General features: G+C 49.9%; 1 protein-coding gene across 6 annotated transcripts; it reads right to left on the minus strand.

Moving 5' to 3' along the window:
- Positions 1 to 937: 937 nt before the first annotated feature.
- On the minus strand, positions 938 to 24,363 carry FHL3 (four and a half LIM domains 3). Of its 6 annotated transcripts, none has more exons than XM_029963088.1 (6): positions 24,333 to 24,363; positions 5,216 to 5,397; positions 4,965 to 5,139; positions 4,170 to 4,339; positions 3,824 to 4,010; positions 938 to 2,856 (listed from the first exon to the last, which is right to left on the minus strand). In XM_029963088.1, exons 2-6 carry the CDS (start codon positions 5,369 to 5,371, stop codon positions 2,705 to 2,707), a joined length of 840 nt encoding a protein of 279 aa, XP_029818948.1. In that variant the 5' UTR covers positions 5,372 to 5,397; positions 24,333 to 24,363; the 3' UTR covers positions 938 to 2,704. The 6 variants fall into 6 exon arrangements, with proteins under 6 accessions (XP_029818948.1, XP_029818947.1, XP_017936847.1 ...); XM_029963087.1 differs by having other exon boundaries at positions 5,216 to 5,400; positions 24,333 to 24,360; XM_018081358.2 differs by lacking the exon at positions 24,333 to 24,363 and adding an exon at positions 23,045 to 23,063.

Raw genomic sequence — 24,363 nt, forward strand, 5'->3', positions numbered from 1 at the left:
AGGCTGACTGAAAGAGGAGCCCGGGGGCCCTTTGTACAGAAACCTTTTGTGGTTAATCCCTGGAAAGGGCGCTGCAGGAACCCCGGGCTGTGCTGCTGCCGCTGGAGGGCTCAGCCGGGAACCTCGGGCTGGGGCTGCTCAGTCACCCTCCGAGGCCCAGCGTGGGTCACAGGGCAGGAACAGCAACAAAAACCCTGCTTGAAAAACTCCATCAGCTGCCAGAGCGGGAGCCTCTAAGGCGGCCAGGAATGTGCCAGTGCCACAGGCCCACGCGGAGCCCCGCGGGCCGTGCCCGTCCTGTCCCCGTGCAGGGGCCCGAGCAGGGCGCTGGGGAACAGGGCAGGCGAGCTCAGGGGAAGCCGTGGCAGCTGTTAGTAAATGTACAGGAATCTGTGGAAAATAGTTTCATATGTTAGGGAATAAATGGCTCCTGGGCTGATAAATGCAAGTAACAAGCACACAGTGTTTCAGGGAGGGCTGCCAGGAGGGACCACGGACACCCTGCTGAAGGCTCCAGTGACGTTCCCGGGCTGTGCCCACCACAGGGCAGGGAGGCTCCTCTGCACGACCTGACACGGGCAGTATTGAAGGGATCCAGCCCGGGGGCACTGAGGCATCAAGCAGTGCCCAAGTCCTGCTAGGGCCTGTCCTGCAGAACTGCCTGCCTGAACAGACAGCAGGCACAGACAGACAGGCAGCCCCAGCCCCAGGAACCCACTGCAGCCCCACGGCGGGAGGAGGGAGCTGCTGTTCTCTGCCATAACCACAGGACTCGTGCTGATGCTGGGCTGAGGTTTGGGAAGAGAGGCACGAGCACTGCAGAGCTTGGCTGTCCCCAGGATGGGACTTGGGGCAAGACAAGGCTGAGCAGAGCCCAGCACCAACTCAGACAGTGCTCTGCCCTGTGCCTGCTGTTTGAGAGACACAGGAGAGCAAGTGTCACTAAAACAGTTTATTGTATAAAGCTGTAGGAAATACAAAGGAGGTTGAAATTTAAGGCAATTCCTTCTGGAGACAGCTCCAAGCTCCTCAAAATAGCAAACACACAAACTCCAATTTACTGGCATTAAAGCTTCCAAGGGTTCAACAAGGATCTGAATACAAAGTTAATAACACTTCAACATGCATAACATTTTCTGTTGCTAAGTGAAGCCTGGGTGGGGGGGCTAGCCCCTTCATCCTGTAGTTGGGTACAAAATGACAGATATTCATGACAAATGAGTACAAAAGGGAAAAACCCCACAAGAACAGGCTTTCAGAAAAGCACATGGCTGATAAGCAGGAAAGCAGGGTCAGTGTAAGTGCCCCAGCAAGACAGAAGCAGAAGGATGTAGAGACAAGGCAGGCATGGACATCCTACTGCAGAAGGGCCTGAGTGGGGCCCAGGGCCAGCTCAGTCATTGGGCAAGGATGGCTCAAGACATCCTATTTTGCACAGTTAGGGCCAGCACAGGGACCTGGGCTATGCAAAGCCCCCCCTCAGGTGCCACCTTTGCTTTGCTTCTCATTTGGGACACAGTGAGTGTGGCCGAGGGGAGCCTCCACTCCCTGCCCACTGCAGGGGGACACAGGCAGCCCTGGCAGGAGCAGGTTGTGGGCACTCCACTGCCCCCTCGGCTGCCCTCCATGCTGCAGCCCTGTGCTCCCACAGACCCTCCCTCCTAGCACTCCCAGCAGCTCCCAAGAACGGCCACAGCCTGTGGGCAACACTCCCCTCCCTGAATTAACAAAGGTCTCTGGTGTTCCCAGTGCCACAGGCAGCTGGGCTCCGTACACCAGTGCCCATGCCATGAATCCCCATGAGAAGGATAGAGCAGGAATAAAGCCCTCAGTGCTCTCAGCCTTCAGCACACCCTTCTCAGGGGCTCAGTCAAGCGTGTCTCAGGGGAGCAGCAGCAGGCCAACAGCCCCAGCTCAGCCACTGCAGCCATGGGAGGTCATGGCACAGGTGGATGGGAAAGGGGCAGGGAGGTGAGGGTGGGCCGAATACCCTGTACCTATGAGCAACTCGAGCTCCTCATTCACAGCTGAGAGAGCATCTCTACAGAGATGCTGAGCAAAGGGTCTTGCCTGTAAACGGTGAGGTGCTATAGAATTCCACAGGTGGATCCCATCTGGCAGGGCAAACATGCTCTTCTCCTGGCAACACTCCAGCCTGGCATCCCCAGTCCTCCCAAACGGAGCAGAGGACCCTTCATGCCCAGGTCAGCCATGCATATGGTGGTGGTGGTTACAGCCCTAACCCAGCACAGCTGAGCTGCATGGCCCTGCAGCCACTGCCTCATGTCACACAGAGTGAGAGAACCACGTGGGGAAAAGAGGGAAGTCAGCACCGTGCTGGGGGGCAAAGACATGCTGCCAGCGTGCAGATCCAGCAGCCCAGTGCAGAAGCTGCCCTTTACTCAGCTGGGGCCCTGGGCTCAGCTCGTGCCTGGTCAGACTGGAAGCAAAAAGAAAGAGTAAATAATGGGGGGTCTTGAAGCTCCTTTTTGAATTTTATTTAGCTTTGACTCTGCACAGAGCCATAGCATAGCGTACTCTAGCCTTCAGGGAGGGGGCACAGGAGCCCCCTGAACACACCGCGGTTCGGGGCCAAGCCCCAATCTCCTGTGCCTTGTGCCTGGCCCCTGAAATGCTGCTGGGGGATCTGGCACAGAGGCCCTGAAGAAGAGAGGAAGCCCTGCCCCGCGGTGTCCTTGGAGACTCATAGGTCACTGCTGCAGTCGCGGCACAGGATCTCATCTTTGTCAGGGATGAAGCCCTTCCCCACCAGCGAGGTGCTGCAGCGGGCACAGTTGAAGCAGTTGTGGTGCCAGTGACGGTCCTCAAAGGAGACATATTTGCCGCCACCAAAGCCTGCAGGAGGGACAAAGAGAGCAGTGTCAGAGCCCCTGGGGAAACTGGGCTGAGCTTTTCCCACAGACCAAGCCCTGGCCTGTTCATCTCTGGTCAGGTCTTCACACACAGTGCTGGTGATGGCACCCAAACAACCCCCAGGACCAAATACATTTGAAATGCAAATCTCCACTCTTGGTGTGGAGAAGAACACCAAAATCATTTCATAGCAGACTTTACAGGGTTGAGACATTCGGACCAGAATCACCTGGGAGGAGCAGGGAGTGGATCTGCACCACCGCAGTGGACACAGGACAATGCTATTGGAAAGCTGGGAAGAGTCCTCCTGCCACCAGCCCAGGCCCAGGCTCCTGCAGAGGCTCCGCAGGAGCTTCCCTCCTCTGCTGGCAGCGGCTGGACTGGTGGGCTGTGACCCTCTTCTGCCCAGGACTGCAACAAACTGATAAGGACCAGAGGGGAAGTGGATGCTTGGGACCTGCCAGCAGCCAGAATCATCCTCTGAGTCACCAGCTGATTCATGGCTTCTCCTGCCTTCCCAGCAGCAACAGACTGGGAGTCACAAGGGGGAAAGTCAAGTGGGGAAGGGCAGGAACGAGGCCAGACTCTCTTAAGGGGTTCTGCAGGAGAGGATCCTCTACTTCCCCTGCCTTAGGCAGGTATAGCAGGTCTAGACTCCCCTGCACCAGGTGCTGCTCCAGCTATGGCTGGAAGTCCCTGGCTTTCCTGATCTGTGAGCAATCTTTCCACAGGACATGGCAACCAATATCAAACAAGGCAAGCTAGAGACATGAGACAGTGCTTTGAGGGGTCACTTTGGGAGCCTTTACCTGTGGGCAGAGGGAATTGCTCCAATGGGACACAGCTCACCACTTTGAAAGATGCAGACGAAGGGAAACAAGTGGCCCCAGGAGCACTGCAACAAAGAGCTCCCCCCTCATGGGGTTCCTCGGAGAGCCGCTCTGCTCACCTGTGATGGGCTTTGTGCAGGCACTGCACTTCTTGGCATAGAGGTTCCCAAAGCACTTGATGCAGTATGGGTTGTCGTCCTGGGAGGTGAATTGCTGCCCAGCCAAGGGGGTCTTGCAGCCTGTGCAGACAAAGCACTCCTTGTGCCAGGGCTCGTCCCGGTAGGTCACTCCTCCCTTGGTCAGGGTCTGCAGGAAAGAGTGCATGCTGGTGACACACAGGCACAGAGAAACAGCCCAACTAGGGTGCTGGCACCTGAACCCTCCTCTGGTGGGGCTCAGGCAGGAGTGGGGAGTTCCCTGTCCCTGGATCAGAACTGGGGCTCCGGGCTGTCAGGCTAGACGTACCTTTTTGCAACGAGTGCAACGAGGAGCGAACTTGCTCTCGTAACAGGGCACACAGTAATAATCCTTCTTGTCTGGGATGAAGGACCGTGACCCAATGGGCTGCTGGCAGCTGCTGCATATGAAGCAATGCTCGTGCCAGGTCTGTCCGTTGTACTCCAGCTTACGCGACCCTGCAGAGAGAGCCCTGCAGTGACAGAAGGAGCAGCACGCACACACGCGGGGGACACGGAGGGCTGGGCAGGATGAAAGGTGGTCCAGGACACCTGGCTCTGTGCCTGCCCTCACCATGGCAGTTCAGAACCACGGGCAGCTGGAGAGGGGGGCCCTGGGCCCACACCCCAGCCACAAGGGAGGGCTGTGGGAACACCCGCACCTGCACACAGGCCATGGCAGAAATGCCTGATGTAACCCACATTTGAAGATGGTGCCAGAATGGCCAAGCAAAGACACGTGCCTTTGCTTCAGGCCATCTCCAGAGATGCTCATGCACTTTCAGTCATTCCTCCTTGTCAGCACACAGCAGAAGATGCCCAGGAAACCCTTAGTTATTCCTCCCCCGTTCACTTTCCCATGAAAAAGGGTAGCAGAGAGATGGGACTGCTGTGGCAATTGCAGCTTTGAATCCTGCTGTTTTGCTGGACAATCAAAGGGCCCAGCCCTCTGTGTGCAGTAACAGGAAGGCAGGAGAGCAGAGATTTAGCTCTCTTCCTCGCTGCTCTTGTGCTGGACCTGCAGCCCCTGCCAACACTAAGGGACCAGGAAGGGACTGAAGCGCTCGAGTTTGCCCACTCCTACCTGGCATGACAGTCTTCTCGCAGGCAATGCATTTGGAGGAGAACTCGCTGCAGTAGCAGTCGTTGCACAGCAGCTCCTCGCCCTGGCAGGTGAAGGGCTCGTCAGCCAGGGAGCGGTCGCAGCGGAAGCAGCGGAAGCAGTGCTCGTGGTAATGGCGATCCTCGTAGTACAGCTCCTGGGAGCACAGCGGGGTGAGGAGGGGACCAATAGCCCTGGGAACCGATCTGCTTGGCTGGGGGCCCTGTACTCACCCTGCAGTCGTGGCCAATCAGCTCTTTGCACTCATCGCAGGTGTTGGCAAAGTGGGCGTCATAGCATGGGATGCAGTACGGGCCATTGTCCATCTGGATGTACTTGCGTCCATACAAGGACTCCTTGCAGTTGTCACAATCAAAGCACTCTGTCATGGTGCCAGTCTGAGGGCCTCCTTCACCTGCTGAGATCAGGGCAGGTGTGGGTCAGTATCAGCTTACACTGCCTGAGATGTCCCTGTGCCACCCTGCCACCTCCAGAGGGCAAGGACCGCGAGTCCCTGCACTGAGCCAACAGCCACCGTCAGGAAAGGGCACAGACTTGCACTGTGCTCCTGCTCTGGGGCTGCATAAACTTCCCAAAGAGTTGCAGACATCAGGGCCTGCAATGAGCCTTGTCTCAGGTTTATACTTCACAGCTGAAGCACTTCAGCACTGCTCAGAAAACCTGGACATGTCAGCACACAGCTGAGCTCCTCACTGTTATCCTGGGAAGCAAAGTGTAAATAAGGACCAAAAGGGAGAAATTTTTTGCATTAAAAGTTTTGAAAGGCATCAAAACCAAGACCATGCACATGCCATGTGGGTGCATGTCCACTGCCACGTCAGAGAGCCAGGCACTCTGAGGGAGATCTGTCTGCCCAGCTGTCCTTCAGAAAGCCACGCTCAGTCCCCAGCAGTGGCTCATGCCAGGATTCCTCCCAGTGGCTGCAAGCTCTCCCTGAGGAGCTGCCAGCGGCTCAAACCCTGGAACTTCTCCAGAGCTTTAAAGCAGCTGCTCCACAGGGAAGCAGGAATCAGGCACCCCACACTGTGCCTGGCTATAGAGCCTCATCCCAGCAAACCAGCTCCAGCTACAAACACTCCCCAGGGAGAAGCTGTCAGGGCAGGTGCATGTTCCACAAGCAATAGAGCTGTTGGGGCTTTGCATGCAAGAGACCAGACATCTCTCCCTGCCCCTTGTCTCCCTCACAGACAACAGGTTTGTGGAACCGTTTTGCTTTCTTTGGAGCACTAACTCCAGAACAACAGTACCTTCCTCCTGTTTAACCTGGTTATTCCTAAATATGGAGTTTTCCACTTGCAAAATCACAGCCTTCTTTAACCCAGGTTGCTGTCAAGTGTAGACAAGCCTATGGAATTACATCTGAGCCATCAGCTGCAGAGCACCCCACACTGCAGTGTTCTTCATGAACCCACCCACTTCAGAAGAGCAATTATGGCTCCATCTGCAGATCAGCATTTAAGGGGCAGGGAGCTCCCTGTCAGCCCCCGTTCCCCCTCCCCACAGGCTCCCTGGCCATAGGCTGGGAGGCAGCCTCCAGGGCAGGAGCCGATCCAGACAACTCTGACTCACAGCCCTGAGCTCCCTAGGGCTATTCTTGGTCAAGCCACACAGCTCCCAGCTGTTGTCAATCCTGGTATGTGCCGATAGGATTGCCGGAGAATAAATCCAGTGTTCCCACATGGCTACGTGACCAACTGAGGGGGAACAAAGTCCCTTTTCAGACACTGGTTCCCAGCTGCCACCCGGACACTGCCCGCTCAGTGCCCTCCAGCGTGGCCGGCACACGTGGCTGTGGGACCAGCTCTGCGGAGGGTCCCTGTGAGCAGCATGGGCTGAGGCCACCAAACCTCCCCAGAGCCCCGACTGGCAGCCCCACGTGCTGCCTGCAGAACAAGGCAATGTCCAGTCTATTACTGGAGGCGAGGCAGGCACACGGTGGTTTGCACAGCAAAGCCAGACAGGTGCTAGGGTGCTGAACTGGACCTGCTGCCCCAGCTCTGCTCCCAGCCTGGGCTGGCTCCCCTACTGTCCCTTCCCTCTGGGGCACCCCAGGAGGTGCTCCCCTAACCAGGCAGCAGCTCCCGTGCCCCACCCCAGCTCCTGGCCGCTCCTCACCCACTGCTGCCTCCTCTCCCATTCCACTTGCCTTCACTCCCTGAAGCCACCTGGGACCTTTCTCTCTGGCAAAGAACGAAATGAAATTCCCAACCCTCCTCCTCCTCCTCCCAGTCCTGGTGAAGGAAACTTTCCAAGGTGTGTCTTTAATAAAAGGGCCACTCCTGCCCTAGGAGCTGTGGCACCGCCAGTGCAGGCGGCTTCCATGTTTGCTCAATGGGCTGTGCTTTAGCTCTGTGGTCCTGTCATACGGGCTCAGAGGACACCAGAAAACACAATGGAAGGAAAAGCAACCTGAATGGAGAAGGTTGGGGTTTTCCCAGTGACAGGGACTCAGCTTTCTGAGCATTGCTGCCCTGACCCTGACACTGTCAGAAGAGGAAGAAAACATAAACCCTCTGAGAACGAAGAGGACCCTGAAGCAGTAGATTGGGCTTGCCTCCACTCTGAGTAGTTTCTCCACAAAGTCTCCGTATGCCTGCTGCATGCTAGGAACTGAGTGCTGCTCCCCAGGCTGCCCCAGGAGAGGGCTGGGCTGGCAGATGCCCAGGCTGCAGCAAAGCCAGGCCCAGCAGCCTCATGTGGCCAAGGCTGCGGTGAGCACATACGGGAGCAGACTTTGTGCTGCCTTTTCCACAGAACAAGAACAGGCCCAGGAAGTTTGCTCAGGGTTATTTGTATTAGATAAGCTGTTTGCTCCCTTTGTTCTGGCCTCACATGCGGTGCTGGGCAGGGGTGTCAAAGCCCTGGGCAGCGCCAAAGCAAATGCAACATCTTTGCCCCTGTGGATGCGGCACTGCAAGACTCAGCGCACCGGGAAGAGGAAGAGGGCACAAAAGAAATGAAGGAAAAGAAATAGTACAAAAGCCCGCAATTCTTACTGTGATTGTAACAAGGAACCTGGAAGTTGCTTCCATTCGTGAAGGAAAGACGTGGAGTTTTAAAATGCATTAAAAATCCCTTTAACAGAGGCTCAGATGTGGAAGGTACAATACAGCTTGTCGCTGTAGTGCTAACGAACATGTGCTCATCCTGCACCACCCTGTAAACATCAGCTATACGCTGGGCTGATGTCAGGAACGCCTTCAAATGCTAACCAAGGTGCTGCCCTAAAATGATGAGCTTGCAGTTGCAAATAGTGTTTGGCCATTGCCAGATGGCTATGGTCCTGGGGGATGAGGTCTGCTGAAGCAGGTCCCTTGTACACAGGGATGGTGGAACTGCATGTGGGGTATTCCTCAGCTGTCTTGCTGGCTGTTGGAGGGCAAAAATAAACACAGATATATGCCTGCCAGCTGCCTACTCTTACTCTCTGACAGATATAGTTGTGCTCATGGAGCAAAGAAAGTTCAGTTCCTCTCCTGTGCCCATGAACAAACAGCTTTGGGAACAAGAGCTCCACTCACAAACAACATTCAAAGTGCTCCAGGATGCAAATCTGATCAGTCTGAAGCAGAGCTCAGAATAGGCTCATGTATGGGAAAGGTCAGCAATTTGTCAAGGACGCACATCAAAGTCCACTTTCTAATTAGAGAGTGACATGCACCCAAATGACACCCCAGTCCATAGCCGATGGCTGAGGCTTAGCAAGAGCCCCAGGAGATCATTACATTAATTTTAGTGCTGGTAAACCGGGGATTTGTTTTGCAAAGGAGGCAGTACAGACAGTCCAGGGCCCAGCCTTCTGCTCCACGCAATCACTGAAGAGTTTACCTGGCCTTTTCAGATGGTTCCTGATACAACCAACTCCTTCAGTGCAGAGTCATGAGTGTGTGGTGAATCTCTACCCTTGTGTAACTTCACACCAGTTTGTTGTTTGTTGTCAGGTCGCAACCAGCTGCTCCACAGAGTCATCCTAGAGCAACCCATTAGGCTATTCCTAGGGAAACACTTAATCTTTCCAAGACACAGGAATAAACCTGCTTTTGACTGTCTGTCAAGTCCCTGCCTATTCTCACCTCCCTGGGGCTGCCTGAGCACAGCTACAAGCAGTTGCAGTTCACACCTAAACAGACAAGCTGAGGGAAAAGCACAGCCTTGCTGGGGCAGGCGAGTATTCCCCATGTAAGGATGAAACTGTTCAGGGACACAGCTTTGGAAGACAGTCCTCAAAGCGCTCCAAGGTCAGCAGAGGAGAAGAACACTTTTTATTCCTGTTGCCTTTCCAGAACCTTTATGGGTCCTGGAATCTGCATGAAATTGTTTCTGCCTGCTGCCGACCCTAAAAGGGAAACCAGCTGCTTGTTCTGAGGAACAGCTCCAGCCCCTCCATTACACTGGGAGCGTTTTCATTCTGTGTTTCCTGACACCTCTTCTGCGCAGGGTCACTGCGTGTTCTGGCACCCTTGGGGGCTGGGGGGCCAGCTCTCTGGGGTGCTGTGGGTGTTTCACTGTACCTCCTCATGCTGCTGCCTGTCTGTACCCTGTTGCTCTGCTCCCAAACCCACCAGCACTGCTCCATACCTGGTGCAGGTGGGTGCTGTTAGAGGAGAGCTGGAGGCAGCTGGGCAGAGCTGCCCAGTGTTCCTTCAGGGTGACCCAGCCTGCACAGGGCACCCTCGGGAGCTGTGTTGCATCAAGTCTTCACCCGCCTGCTCCAAGCACCACTGAGTCACTTCCTGCCCTCAGCTCTCGCCTCCGAGCTGCCTTCCAGCCTCAGCCTCCCCCGGGACAGCTCTGAAATCTCAAGTATGAAGGGGGGCTCTGGCGTGGTGAGGAGCAGAGCCCTTGCAGGGACCATAAGCACAGCCACAGGCCCCACATGGCAGCTTCCCCATCAGCAGAACAATCAGATGATGCTGCAGGTCATTTCTCAAACACACAGGGAAAATTTGGTTCTTAAAGTCAGCCTCGAAGGCAGGAGATAAATGAACCAGATGAGTTCTGGCCACAGCCTCCTCCTGCACCACTGGGGTGTTGAGTTTACAGATGTGCATACACCAAGCTCTGCTGAGCAAGCTGCACCACAGGCACTTCCCCAAGCATGGGCAGGACACCCTCTTGCCCAGAGCAGTCACAGGCTGTTCTGGGCTCTGCAACGGATTGAGCAAAACAGCTGGCACTGCTGTAAGGAAACACCATGCATTTGAAATGAAATAAGTGCTGTCAGAGGCACCCTTGCTCAGCTAAGTAGGCAGCTTCCTGAAAATGCCCACAATTTTGCAAGAAGTAGCAGAATCTGTTAAAGCAGCTGACAAACCACAAGACCTGAATTGTTGCATGATTTTAATATAGTCTTAGAATGACAAAACGAGAGTTTCCCATTGTTCAGATCTCAGAGGTACCCCATCCAAAGAGCAAAACCACATCACACAGATTCCTCCTGACAGCTCTGCATACAGATAAAGGGTAAGTGCCAAAAGCACACCTGTCCCACAAATGTCTGATTTTACCCTCAAACCAAGGAAGTCTCCCCTGCTGCCAGCCCCCAGGCAGCCTGGAGGTGCCTGCAGGAAGCCCTGCCCTGTTTGCATAGCTGTGACACAGACACCACACCTGGGCCAAGGTGAGCAATGGCAAACGGCCGTGGTGGCCTGGCCACTGCCAGGCTGGACTCCTGAGGTCCTGGCAGCACAGGCAGAGGCCCAAGAGACAATTCAGCCCTGGCTCTGGACTTACTTTCTTTAGGGAAAGTTAATTCTGCCAGGGTCAGAAAAAGAAGCTGAAGAGTCCCTACTACAAAACCATAAAATTAAAAACCCTGCCCAGGAAGAAAGGAGGGAATGATTTAAGAGTTAAAAATTTATTACTAAACATCTGCAAGGATTAATAAACTATTTCAGGTTCTGAACAAAATCCTGGCCCTTCAGAGGTGCAGCTAACAGCAGCAGAGCTATCTGGGGACACTCAGAGCAGGCAGCCTGTGTCATTCTGCTGACATTAAACTGGAATGTTTGCTCAAGAGATCAGCTGTTAATCTTATTCAAAATGAGTACAAAGTAAGCAAATTCTGTGCACTCAACAGGAAGTCAGGAACTGAAACCATTTGGGCAGTTTGGACCCATCACATTCAAACACACCATTAACTGATGGAGAAAGCCCAAGAGCAGAGGAGCAAGACAGGAACACATCAGAAACTTCTCCCCAGCCCAGTGTGACTGATCACAGGAGCTTCGGCGTGATCAGAGGAGCAAGAGCTGCGGTCCAGGGAGAGGGCTGCTCTTGTTAGTTCTTAAAAAGGAGCAAGGAACAGGTGTGCAACTGTGCTCAATAAGCATGTTGTGAGCATTTATAATCTAGCACTGAAAGTTTAATTTTGGACTAAATTGGTTTATGTCCATGTAACCCACAGCCATATAATGCCTCACTGCTTATCCAACTGCACAAACCCAGTACTCTGGCAATAGTAATTCAAAATCTCTTTGCCCCATGAAATAAAGGTCATACTCAGTACACCAGAATTCAAACATGAAAGCGTGACAGGAAATGACTAACTGCACGCTGAGGCCAATGTACCTTCATCTTGGATCTGCTCAGCACACAAGAATTTTGCAATTCAAACAGACATCACAGCCTATATGCAGAAAAAATAATCTGACTGCTCTAGTTGCCAGTTCTTGGGGCCTGTGCATCCCAGTGCAGATATCACTGCAAAATAATGTAATTCCACTCTATTTCTCTCACAACTCAAGCCTTATGCTGCAGTTTGCACTTTTCCTTCCCCTAGAGGCAGCTGCTTTTTAAACTGAGGATGAAGCCATTCTTATTTCTCAGGTGATAGATACATAATTTAAGTTTGCGTTTACAAGGCTTTTGTAGTTCTGAATAAAAGGTACTTATGAGATTATACCTCTGTTTTGCCCACAAAAGCAATCAAGGGGCTGCCTCAAGCAGTGGATGCAGTCCCAGTGAGCATGTTTTGTGCTTACATGCTGAAAACCAACCTGCATGGTCTGAGCCCAGTCCCTTATTCCCTGTCTCCCCAGCAAGCCTGAAAGCTCTTTTGCTTATTAAGGTTCTGCTCAGCTTCAGCTTTTTTTTTTCAATAAACAAAGCAACTTTGACTTCCAGTAGCAGGAAAAGACACATAACCCAGACATGCTTTATTTAATGCATGCCTATTACTTAAAGGGCAAAGTGGATGTTTTCACCAAATTTGGTCAAAATATTCCCTTTTCCGATTTGATTCTTTTTCTCCCAAACATGAGCATTTGCAGTTGGGTTTCCTGCATATAAGCAGATCTACTGATGGAGAGAGGTAACGTGCATTGAAGCCCTGGCAGTTTTGTGCCTTTCGAGGCTCTCAGAAATCAGCAGAGGGAAGAGAAAGCCAGGAAGGTGACAGGAGACTCTGCAGTGACACTCGTGCACACACTCTCTCCCACAGTCCGATCACTAACTGTGGGCCTCTCCACCTGCGCTGGCTCTTTGCCCAAGGAATAAGGACAATCTCCCTATAAAGTGCTTTTTACAGCTGCCCGTGTCCTTTGCAAGCAGAGGCAATGCCAGCCCCACAGCCCTCAGCCTGTGAGCAGCTTCTAAATTTGGGGAAGGGCTGAATCCTGGCAAAGACAAACTGTCTCATGTTACCACCCCGGGAACGGCTTGAAGGTGCTCTGAAACAAAAACTAGGATCATTTGTTGCCCGGGAGATGCTGTGTGTGCCAGCTGCAATCCTCACGAAACAAGACAGCCCTCTCTCAAGGGCAGCACAGCCGAGCCCTCGCCAGGACAGGAAACTGCAGAACGGGGACAGATGGGACGGTTGAGAAGGGAACCTCTTCTTCTAACCACTGCCTTGCCAGCACTGAAGGGAACAAGTTTCCTTCTGTGGCTGAAGACTTCTCTGCCAGGTGATCTGGTCAGCAGGTGTCATTTACTTGCACAATACAGGGCTGGTTATCTTCAAACCAGTCACACTGGCACCTTTCAAAATTACTCTTAAGTACTGCACAATTTAAATAATAGATGCCATCAGCTGCAATTGTCACATATTTCACATAAAATCTCTAAGAAATAACTCCTTGCAAGTACTAAAAAGAAATCTGCAAGATGCAACACGTGCTGCTGTTTGTGTTGTGCAGAGACAGTCTTTGGTGGCACCCATGAAAGGGAAAACTGTGCCACATCCAAAAGATCACGTGGAAACAGCTATTTTAAGAGGCACAAATGCTCACAAAATGTATGAATGCCTTTATATCGCGCAGCTACACATGGAGTTTCCAACATTCATGCCCCTGCCCCCTGGACATGTCTGTCTTGGAACTAGAGCTGCTGCTGACACACATGGAAAACACAGGGACTGACTGTGCTTAAAAACTCAGAGAGGAAAAACTGTTCCTTTACAGAAAAAAAAGCCCCACCTGAACAGAAGTAACAATATCAGAGAGCCCCGATCCAGGTCTGTGGCTCCTTTACAGAGGGTCATTCTCTCATTCCAATCTGAGATTTCCAAGGAAACCTACATGAAACACATCTCTCACAGGTTGAAAAGGAACCGAATGGCCAGAATTTTCACTAACGGAGGCTCCTTTCTTGGCGACTTTCAGGTAAAGACCACGAAGAGCTTCTGTCTCAGCCCCTAAAGCAACAGATATGAAGCAATGCAGGGAAGTTGCTCCACTCGGTTCAGTGACAGGAGCAGCAGCAACCTGCACTCTGACTCAAGGGAAAGACTGCCCAAAGCTGTGTGCTCAGGCAGCCGGAGGATCAGGGGCTTCACTGCAAGGAAACATCACCAATGCCCTCCAAACTCTCCCTCTGTTCTCTAACTGATCATAACAAACCCTCTCCATTTACAGTCTCTTTGTCCCAAACTGGCAAATCCCCTGAGACAAAAGATCAGAGCAGTTGTGTTACCTTGCATTGCTGAAGGCAATGGAGCAGCCTTCTGCCAGGGGGGCTCCCCCAGCCCTCCACCCCACCGTCAGATACAGCAGGTGCCACCAGCCAGAGACTCTCACGAGTAAATCAACATTTCACTAGCAAAAGACTCAAGTGCTTGTCCAGGAACAAAAGCAGTCACGTCATAAACTGAGGGTGACATCAGCACAGGGATTGCATTTCCTACAGGGGTTTAAATGTCATTACTTGTGACTGGAAATCGGACACTTGCAATACAAATTACTTTAAATTTTCATAAGAGACATAAGAATTCCAATTCCAATTTTGTGTAGATGTATTTCACTTCCAAATCCTTTCTATTGCTCAATGTCATGATGACAGAAATCAAAAGAAGAGAATATTCCTAACAGAAAGTGAAAAGCTTATGAACTTACTAAATCAGGTGCTAACGAGGTGAGCAGCAGAACTCTGGGTGACTCAAACAGAGTGATCTACTTGGGGCCCAGTTATTCAAGATCTGTGCATTGCCCTCTTCCATTCTTACTCAAAGTTCTGCTCTGTGTCTTCTAAAATTAAAACTCAAAGTTGTCATGGACCTGAAAGCTTATTTTATCAATGCAAGAGTGTTTAGTTTCCACAGAGCTGACATCCTGCCCCTCTCATCAGATTGTGACTTCCTCAGTTCCCTAACAGCTGTCACCAGCAAAAACATTATTTACCCTCATAATACCTGCAGAGCAGGGAGTAATGTTATCTCTCTCCTGGGATTTGCACCTCAGAGGGTTCTGGCACAAGGCAAGGCCTGCAGAACTAAATATGGAACCAAGATCCAAGTCCCATCTTTCTTCTCCTTCCAAGATGCAGCATATATCCTTGTCAGTGGAACCTGTGACCCCAACTAATGCGTGTTACAGACGTGTGTCTGGAGACTGCATAACCCAAACTCTGGGAGAAGCAGGGAAGAAGGGAGGAAGAGAAGGAAGCTGGGGACATGGTCTTTAAGGTCCCTTCCAACTCTCTAACAGACAGATACAGTGCTGTGCTGTTACAAAGTACAGCTAATCCAGACTCCGGATCTCTTGACCCACACCATGCCTTTGGTAGCTGCTCCTGCTATTTAAACTTGGGGCTTTAGCAGTGAGCAGGCTGAGCTGGCAGGTGGAATTGGAGTAGGGCAGCATCAGAGTTACATACCAGTTCAAAATGGGTTAGTTTTTAAGAAAGGAAAAAGCCACGTTTTCCTTAAATGAGGGTAGTGAGGTGATGTCAAAAGCCTGGCAGAGGTCAGCAGTTTAGGCTGGCACCTGGGCTCACAATGCTGACAAAAGCAGTCCTTGCACTCAGGGACAGTTCAGGACCCACATTTTTTGCTGCTGTTCTTTTTTTGTCATCTTCTCATCTTGAGCAATATCCAGGAATGGTGCCATCAGGTGTGGATCTCAGAGAGGAATCTTTGTTTTGAACCATGCTGAAGGTTAGGCCTTTCAGATACACATCTTACATGATTCAATTTCGTTTGTTTCATTAGAAGAACCTTAAAAAGATATTTTTCACAAGCAGCACCAAATAAACACGGTGGTTGTGTACAACCTACAGCTGCACAGACCACAACAGAAATTACGTCTGACATATGTGAGGGAAATCTTGTGGGCTTGGACCATTCAAGAAATAAGGTTGCTTTACAGCTACAGGAACAACACATGGCCAGAATGGGCTCTAACTTGGTAATATACAGTCTGAAAATCAAATGTTAATTGTTTTTACAATTTGCATTTTATATTAAAAAATCTCCCAAAGACCTCAGGATGCAGAGCTCAGCCTGGAAAGGATTTTTATGGCTACACTGTAAATCCACTGAAAGCAGGGACCTAGAACGGAACCAGTCCATTACAGCTCAAACCCCAGTTCTGGGTTCTGCCTCAAGCAGCTGGGATTATTTCTCCAGTTCAGCAAATTCCTGTTACTGAAACCCACTCTGATATTTAAATAAACTTGGAGAAGATGCTGAGTAGTCACTCTGCTTTACAGATAACAAGATTGGAATTGTGTTATTTGATGGATTTCTAAGAGAACACTTGAAATTTGGGCAAACAAATTCAAAATATCAAGGTCATATTTACATTCCAGGGTAATAATTAAATACTTAATATCTTGTGGTTCCAGTATTCTAGGTTTTTCTATGCACTAAAATATTTAGTCATGTGAAAACCATCTGTAGCAGCTGGAAGACATTTATTTGGCCCACCAAGACTAATTAGTTTAAAAATACATCAATAAAGTGTTCCTTTTATTTCCAAAAAGTTAGCACTGCTGCTGTCAGCTCTGTTAGGGTGCTGGTGAATAATGCTTATGCAATGTTCTCAACAGGAGGTATCAGATGCCAGTTTCACAAATGCACACAAATATCTGTTAATTAAAACAAGGCTTGTACTTAGGTTAATGCTCTTCTGGACTAACCCAGGTCATTATTCACAGCATTATGAACACTTCAATCCCTATCTTTAGTCTTTCTCCTATACTCCCAAATCCACAACTCTGAAAACTGCAAACTGCTTTTAAAAATCACTGATGAAAAGAAATTTCTGTTCAGAACTGGGGTTCAGGTACCTGTGTTTAAGAATTACAAGGCATAAGTCTCCAAAAGCATGCCTTTTCTCTCCAAGAAGTTCCTGCATAATCTTCATACAGCTTTTTAAAGCCAAGTAAACAAGAGGCAGAGATGAGATTGTAAAAAGGGTTGAATTTGGCTTAGTATCCACAGGAATCACTTCTCTGGCCAACAGTTTGCAAAGGGTTATTTCTTGGCTCATCATTTTTCTTTTGCTGGAAGATGCTGAGGTTTTAGCAGTTTCTGCAGAGTATGCAACAGCATTCAGCATTTGCTCAGCTAATGAGTTAAGTCATTGCAGCTCTCCGATGGCTTGAAGATTATGGGTGTAGGAAAAGGGAATGCTCAGAGAGAGGAACTCTGAGCAGTCACCACCAAACTGCGGTTAAAACAGACACCAATGACTCTATTCGGCTCCCAAACCTCAGACAGTTTCCATTTTCTCAATAACAAAGCATTTTTGTGGAATGAGGTAACAGCCTCCATCTGCCAGGTCTAAGTCTCCACTAAGATTTCTCAAGAGCATGGCTGACAAGCGCTGGCCAGCAGAGACGGGACGGCACGAGAGGCAGGAGAGTCCCTTCTGCCTGGGCAACACAGGGACAAACTGCAGCAGGACAGATGTGGAGAGGAGCCTCTGTGGCACCAGTGCACAAACTCTCCTGGGAGTTTACAAGCAGCCTTCAGTGAGCTCCAGCCAGTGCACAGCTGTAGAGCGCAAAAGGCCAAGAAAAGAGTTGAGACTTTTCATTAGGGCTGGCCAGGGACAGGCAGAAGGCAGCAGAAGACAAATGGGTGTCACAGGTTCAGCAGCTCATGTGAGTGCATCAAGAGCACAGAGCGTGTGATTGAGAAGCAAAAACAGGTCTGTAAGCACACGCTGCAAGATGCACAGTACAAAGGGGCATGCAGATGTCCTGCTCCTCAAGGACAGCACAGCCCATGGGACTGGCCACTCAAGCTGGGATACACCCTTTCACACCTGAAATGCTCAACATCTGAGGCAGAGCAGTTACAGCCCCAGAACGGAGCCTGGGAGGGGGGTTGGTTTCATTCTTGCCTTGTTTCTGAATTTGGCAGCCTGTATCTTGGCCTCTCAGTTCCAGGGATGCTGAGCACCAAGCCATTCTTTTGATTTCTGGCAAAGCCAGCTCAATTCCTGCGAAAGCAGACCTTCATTTAGATCCAGATGAAGATTCCAGCTCCTGTCAGGACCCCCTCACCCGACTCTCGCCTTCCCTCTACAAGCAGCTGCTCGTCACTCGGCTCCAGGTTCAACCCCCCCCTACATCTGATTCTTCCATCTAAAGCAAAGGCAATTTTCCAGTTGGTTTTCTGATGGCCTTTGCACTCCTGTAGCACTTCCTCATGAAGTTCAGAAAGCACTAATACTGACCTCCTTGTGTAATACCACCTGGGTGCCCAGCTGGACACCTGGTGAGTGGCACCTTCCTTCCCACCCAAGACAAAGCACTTCCTAAGCCCATTTTCTTCCTATGAGGAATACTGCTGTCAAATCTCAAAAATCCACGCTGCTAATACTAGCCTCCTGCAAGGTCAGCCAAAGAGGACTTCCATCAGGGATGAGCTTTGCTGGAGAAGGCTCCCTGGGGATTATCTGAATAGTACAGTCAAGCCCAGATGGCCACAACATGCCAAGCACATTTCCTGCAAACATGGTGGCGAGGCAAAGGCCTCTGCAAATCAAAGTCCACACTGATTTCTGCCATCTGCTAAACACTGAGGACCAGGCTGAGGCCTTTGGGAAAGGTCAGGATAGTCTTACAGGCTCTGAAGATATTGCTTTTGTTCTCACTACTTGCTTCTCAATTCCTTCGTTAGAAGATACTAATCTCTTTGTAAGGCAGTTACTTGGAGCCAAGAGTTTAGATATTATTGCAAAACATATGCTTAAAAGAGACTGGAAATTATGTTGGCAGTGTTACAGAGGGGAGCAAAGCACAGCTTTGGGTCAAAACAAACCAAAAAAAAAATCTAAACTAGTAAGCAATTCCCATGTGATAGTTTAGAAGAGCCAGCAAAAGCTTCTTCTAGAAAGAAAACAATACTGTGAGAACGAAGCTAACGAGAGCTGGCGCTCGGAAAAATAGAATGGCTAGTAATGAGCTAGAGTATTGCCAACAGCACATATCCAAGGGAATCTTTCTGGGAAATGGACCCAAGCCATCACGCTGGAAAGCCCTGAGGGACTAGGGACCTTGAGGCTAAAAGCTGGCAAATTGCTTCATCAGTTAAGGTTGTTCCCAATGTTTTCTACTGTGTAAAAATAATTTGTTTTAGCCTACAGGTCTCTACAGAGCAACGGGTAAATTCAGGCTGCTTCCTCTGCGTTCATTCTCAGTCCAGCTCCTCAGTCCCAGGAGTGTCCTGAGAGCACAAGACAATGAATATGTGCTCTAACTTGGCAAGGAAAACCCCCGCATTGGCAGGGGATGTCAAGGTGCTGTCTAATGACTTTCCTTCTGTTCCAACTCCTTCTCTGATTCACATTGCCATCTTCTTTGCAACTGACCTAAATAACATGTTCGGGCAGCACTGGAAGTGTTTCTGTCTCATACTTCAATAGCAGCAAGATCTCTGCATCTGGAAAGGGATTTCTCAGGGAAGTCACACCACAGGTGGATTAGCAGTGTTCTTGAGAAAGGAACAGAAGCACCCCATCTTGTCTCATCTCATCAGTGAGACTTCCTGGCTGCAGGAGAACAAAGGTTGCCCAGGAGCAGGGAAAACACATGCTGTGCCCAAGTCCCAGCAGATCTGAACAATGTGGGCAGAGTATGCGGTTACCTCATTTCCAGGTGTGCTGTCAGCATGAGCCATGACTGGCTTGGGATGAAAGAGGAAAAGCTGTTCCTAGATCTGGACCTGTCTGCATCGTTTATTGCCCAGCAGCCATTAATCCTTTAATGCCATGTCACACTCTCAGCCCTCAGTTCCTCTCTAACCTTTTGGTCACCACTGGCCATTCCACTGCAGAAGGGGCTGAAGGACAGGGTGCAGGACTTCACTGTCCCTCCAGAGCCAAAGGCCCCAGGAAAGGGAAAGCAAAGAAAGCCACTGCAGAAGGACTTCAGTGGGTCAGCCCTCTCCAGACACACAGTAATTATGTGTGCTGGCAACATATAGGTACTTAAAGCAGCTTTATTCCCAAATAACTAAGAGACTTCCCCAGCTATTCACTGCAGCACCTTTTGTAACACAAGTGTCCAACAGCACTGCATCACAGGAATACGGCGGCAATCCAACCCCTGTCACTCCACAGTGGCTGCACACACAGAAAGATTTTTGATCCTCTCCCAATCCCTTTACCATAAACTGAGGCACTCCCAAGAGCCATGTAGATATCTCAGCTCCTTCCACCCCCCCAGCAGACTGTTGATCTCAGTGTTACCTTACAGCAATAGCCCTCGCAGGTGATATGCTGAGTAAGTGAAAAAGTCAATTGAAAACACATTTATTGCCAACAAGGAAATGGACTGTAGGGAAACACAGGAGAGTATTCTGGAAAGCTGCATGGACTGCCACAGCACTTTCAGTTTTCGGGTGAGGAAGTACCTTGCAAGGCAGGCACTAGATCTTCAGCAGCCTAACAGATGCCTTTCTTATTCCAAGGATACACATAAATACAGTTCCCCTACTGCAATAGAAAGGAAGTGATACCTGATCCATACCACCTCTTTTTCTGGTAATTGAGCTTCAAAACTGAAGCAGAAAAGCTGCCAGCAAAACTTGCACATCTTTGTGCTACAGTTAGTCCATAACTAGTCTGCATCTGTTATCTCTACAGTTTTTATTAGCTCATGTTTACCTTGGCTGCACATCCAAGCAGGGTGAGAGAGAAAAATCTTGGACTCTCAACAATGGCCAAGCAGTTTAATCTGCCACTGGGGACAATGACTTGACTCCTATTGGCGTGTAGCGCTGGCAGGGTCAAGTGTAACATGTGCTGAAGGAAGCACTAGGGAAGTAGATCTGTGACTGTTCCAACAACACTGAGCATTTCCTTGAGCTATTCAGAGGTTCCTTTTCCCCTTTTGTATAGAGAAAACAGCTCCAGCTGTCCAGTCACCTGCGCTGGCTTCTCCACTCACTGGATTAATGACATTGGTGGCTGCCAAGAGCTCCAGGTTAGATACAGCACATTCCTCACAGCTCAGACATTCAAAGCTAAGTTAGGAAGCAGTCAAGATCATGTCCTTGGCATCAGCACCAGGTTGGTGCTGGAAGATAATTTATATTCCTGAACAGAACTGGCACTGGGCAGGTTGGGCATAAACATCAACAAACCCTTGTTCGGGCAATTACACCAATCAGAGGGGTCCAGAGTTAACAGTTATCCATGCTGCTGATTTAATAATACTTTTTTTGTTTTTGAGAAGTTCAAAATACTTCACATTAAAGAACTCAGCTGCTTGCAAGCCTGGGACAATCTACAGTAATATATTCAGAGGCAAGTAAAAAATGAAATGAGTTAATGTTAACAGTCAGATGACCACAGGCCAAATCAAGCCAGACTGCACTTAGAAGAACATAAATTTCAGCATTTCTATTCCATTGCTATTTCGATTCTGTGTCAAGACATTTCTAAATAACTCCTGATTAACTATTAATTTAGCCCCGATACGATATGTCTTTCTGATTTCTCCCAGAGTAATATTATCCTCTTCATGGGCCCCTGGGAGTAAGGGCAGAATCATTTTTTGTAACTGTTCTCCATTTAGCAACTACCAACAGACACAACGTGGTCACTCAGCAGAGGCAGTTCTGGGGTGAAATACAGGAAGGTAAAACCATATGGCATTCTTCAATTTCCCCTTTCCTTTCACAATCAGACCCTTGGTATTTTCTTCAACAGGAAAACTGACACTCCCCTCTCCCTGTAAATTGCTGACAATTGTATTTTACACCTGGCCAAAACCAGAACAAAATGGAAGGAAGAGATGAAACAAAGACCAAGGACTTTTCTCAGCAACTACATCTCCACAGAATGGAGCATTTTCCTTACCACCACTTCTGAGTGGACAGAGTTCAGTAAGCACAGCCCAGCCTTCGTGGGAAGTGCCCCCTCCTCGCTGGCAAGTGACTGCAGGACAGTGCCTGTGGCAGCAGCTTCCAGAGAGCAGCCAGAGCCATGGGACCCACAAAACCAGCAAAGCCTGTGCAGCTGGGCCCCTCTGCCTGCAACTGCCCAGCCTGCACACTCACTTCAAAAGTGACCCTAAACTCTTGGTAGTAATCTGAAGATTAAATACTACTGGTAAAGCTTCTCTGCCCACTAACAACTAGTCTCCCTTTCCTATAAACAGCTGATATCTGGGGTTAGAGCTGTCCACCCCTTGTTTGTTTTTTGTTTTTATGGAGTAAAACATTTAAATTGATTTTGATGACATCACAAAAGCAAAACACTGTCGAGTTCTGAATTTGTCTAGTTTGGCCACAGAAATGACACCTATTTCAGCAGAAGTTGCCCGAGTCCCCTGAGGAATGAGGTGTAGCCGCTTGCACTCTGAGCAAAACTGCAAACAAGCACCTTCCTGCCAGAGCACCCGGGCACTCTGAGAACAGCCCATGCCAACCAGGGCTACTGAATACTGAACACTGGAGGAGAAACAGTTTCTTACTTGAGCAATTACAAGGAACGATGAAGCTGTTTGTCCAGTTAAGAGGTTTGGTTTTTATTGAGACCAGCCAGCCCGCAGTTTTCTGTAAACCCTTCTTTATCACACAGAAGGTGAAGTAGAGCAACGAGGTTTAACTCCTGTCTCTGTCCTGAGGCTACTACTGTAACTGGGGCTCTTCAAACACGGCCTCATGCAACCTGCGGGCAGCAAAAATCCCACAGATATCAACCAGGATCCCAGTGAGCCACTAACAAAGTCTTGTGCATCAGTGCGGCAATTATCACAGAAGTCCTTTCTCAGGGAAGGTGGGGGGGAATCACTTTGAGCACTGAGAGTAATCAATTTGTTCCATCTTCCTGCTGGCATTTCAAACACCAGCCGGCCATGTAACAGCACCAGCTCAGCCACAATTAGTAACACAGGAGAAAGCATCCGACCTCACCCGGCAAGCAACAGAGCAAGTCCTGGCTGTGAACGGAATCCAGTGCTTCCAAAGTCAGTGCACTGGGAATTTTGGTCACCTGCCTGCAGAGAAGTTTTTCTGGCTCCATCAGTGAAGGGTTCACCTCGGTCTTAAAGCTGCTAGGTCCAAAACCAGAAAAGAAGACCACTGAGCTCGTAACACTGGGAAAATGATTGACCAGCAAAGGCTGCACCGTGGCACAGTTCACAGGGCTTCCTGCTAGGGAATTCTGGCTATTTCCGAACTCCGCCCTGCCTCCGCTGTGTCCCACCACTCCCTACGAACAGGTTTAAGGAGTCCTTATTCCAAAATATACCTTTTGCTGTACAGCATCCGCTATAATTAGTGACCACAACTAACCATATTGCCTATATTTTTGTCTCCTGTGCTATACCACCATTCTTAAAAGTGTACAAAATTACAGACCCACCTGGGTAAGAATGAAACTACAGCTGACAACTCTGTGCCTCTAAAGAAGTGGACAGCAAGAAAAGCAAGAGAACCATATGGTCTGCATCCTAGGAAAAGCAAAAAGGATGGCACAAAAATAAGACTGAAGTATTGGACTTCCCCTTTCCTGCTTTCCTGCCTATCAAGAAGTTAAACCACAAATTGGCAAAAGACATTAGGGAAATGTGGCAGCTTCAACACCTGGGCAGCTAGGAGAGCCATAGATTTCTAATGCTTGGTAGAGGAGTCAGAAAAGCAAAAGGATTCTCCCTGCACTCTTCCCTAGAGGCCTGTGCTGCCAGCAGGATGCTGCATCCACCAGAGCTTTGCCCTTTCCTCTGCTCCTAGAATAGGTTTTCCACTTTGGAAAGATTTCTTTATGGTTTTCAAAACTGAGAAACAGTGAACGTAGCAAATTCAGATTTAAGTACAGAGACCTCAGTATCAAATCCTGCCCTGTGAAGATAAGTATGTGCCATCCAACCTGGCATGTGCCATCCATTTGTGAGTCTGTGGAGAGAAATTCCTACCACCACGCTTCACCCAGGCTAACTGGAACGTGTATCCAACATCTCCAAGAGTTCTCATGAAGGAGTCAAAGTGATTAGTGTAACTACAGGTTTAGAACTGGAAATGGATAAAGAGAACGTTAAAAACGTTACCTGTAAGAAAACACAATCTGAAACACAACTGCGTTGAGCAAAAAAAAAATAAATTTCCAAAGATCCTGAGCTATTTTTTAATGCGAGACCCAAACTGTGACTTCCGAGTCTTTGTCTAACACACACACACACAGACACACACACACACAAAGCAGTCTTTTCCCATAGCTACCCTGGGATTCTCTGGAAAAACAGCAACCACTAGGGATATGTTGAAAATTTTCCTGTGCTACGTTTGAGCATTTGGTTATAATTTACTCCCGGGTCTGTTGGTTGGATGAAGTCTCAGCACTCTCTTCACAGAACACACCTCAAGCTCTCAACTTCAATCTGGGAAAGGGGCATGGCCCGAAGACTTTGGTTTTTCCCTTTTGGAAGTCGGTGTGAGCGGGGCAGCCCGGAGCGGAGCTCTCCGTGCCGGTACCACCACCATTCCCGGGGGATGCCGCGACCCCAGGGCGGCACGGGGGACACGGCGATTTTCCTTCAGCCCCCCGGAGCAGCCCCGCCCGACCCCCCCGGGCCTGTGGGGCCACAGCGGAGGCGGCTCCCGCGCCCTCCCGCTCCGGCCCCAGCCGCCCCGGCCCCGCCCGGCCCCGGGCCCACCTGGTGGCTGTCCCGCAGTCCCGCGCCGTGC

Source organism: Manacus vitellinus, unplaced genomic scaffold, assembly GCF_001715985.3.
Source record: "Manacus vitellinus isolate BGI_N305 unplaced genomic scaffold, ASM171598v3 scaffold_52_pilon, whole genome shotgun sequence".
Classification (NCBI taxonomy): domain Eukaryota; kingdom Metazoa; phylum Chordata; class Aves; order Passeriformes; family Pipridae; genus Manacus; species Manacus vitellinus.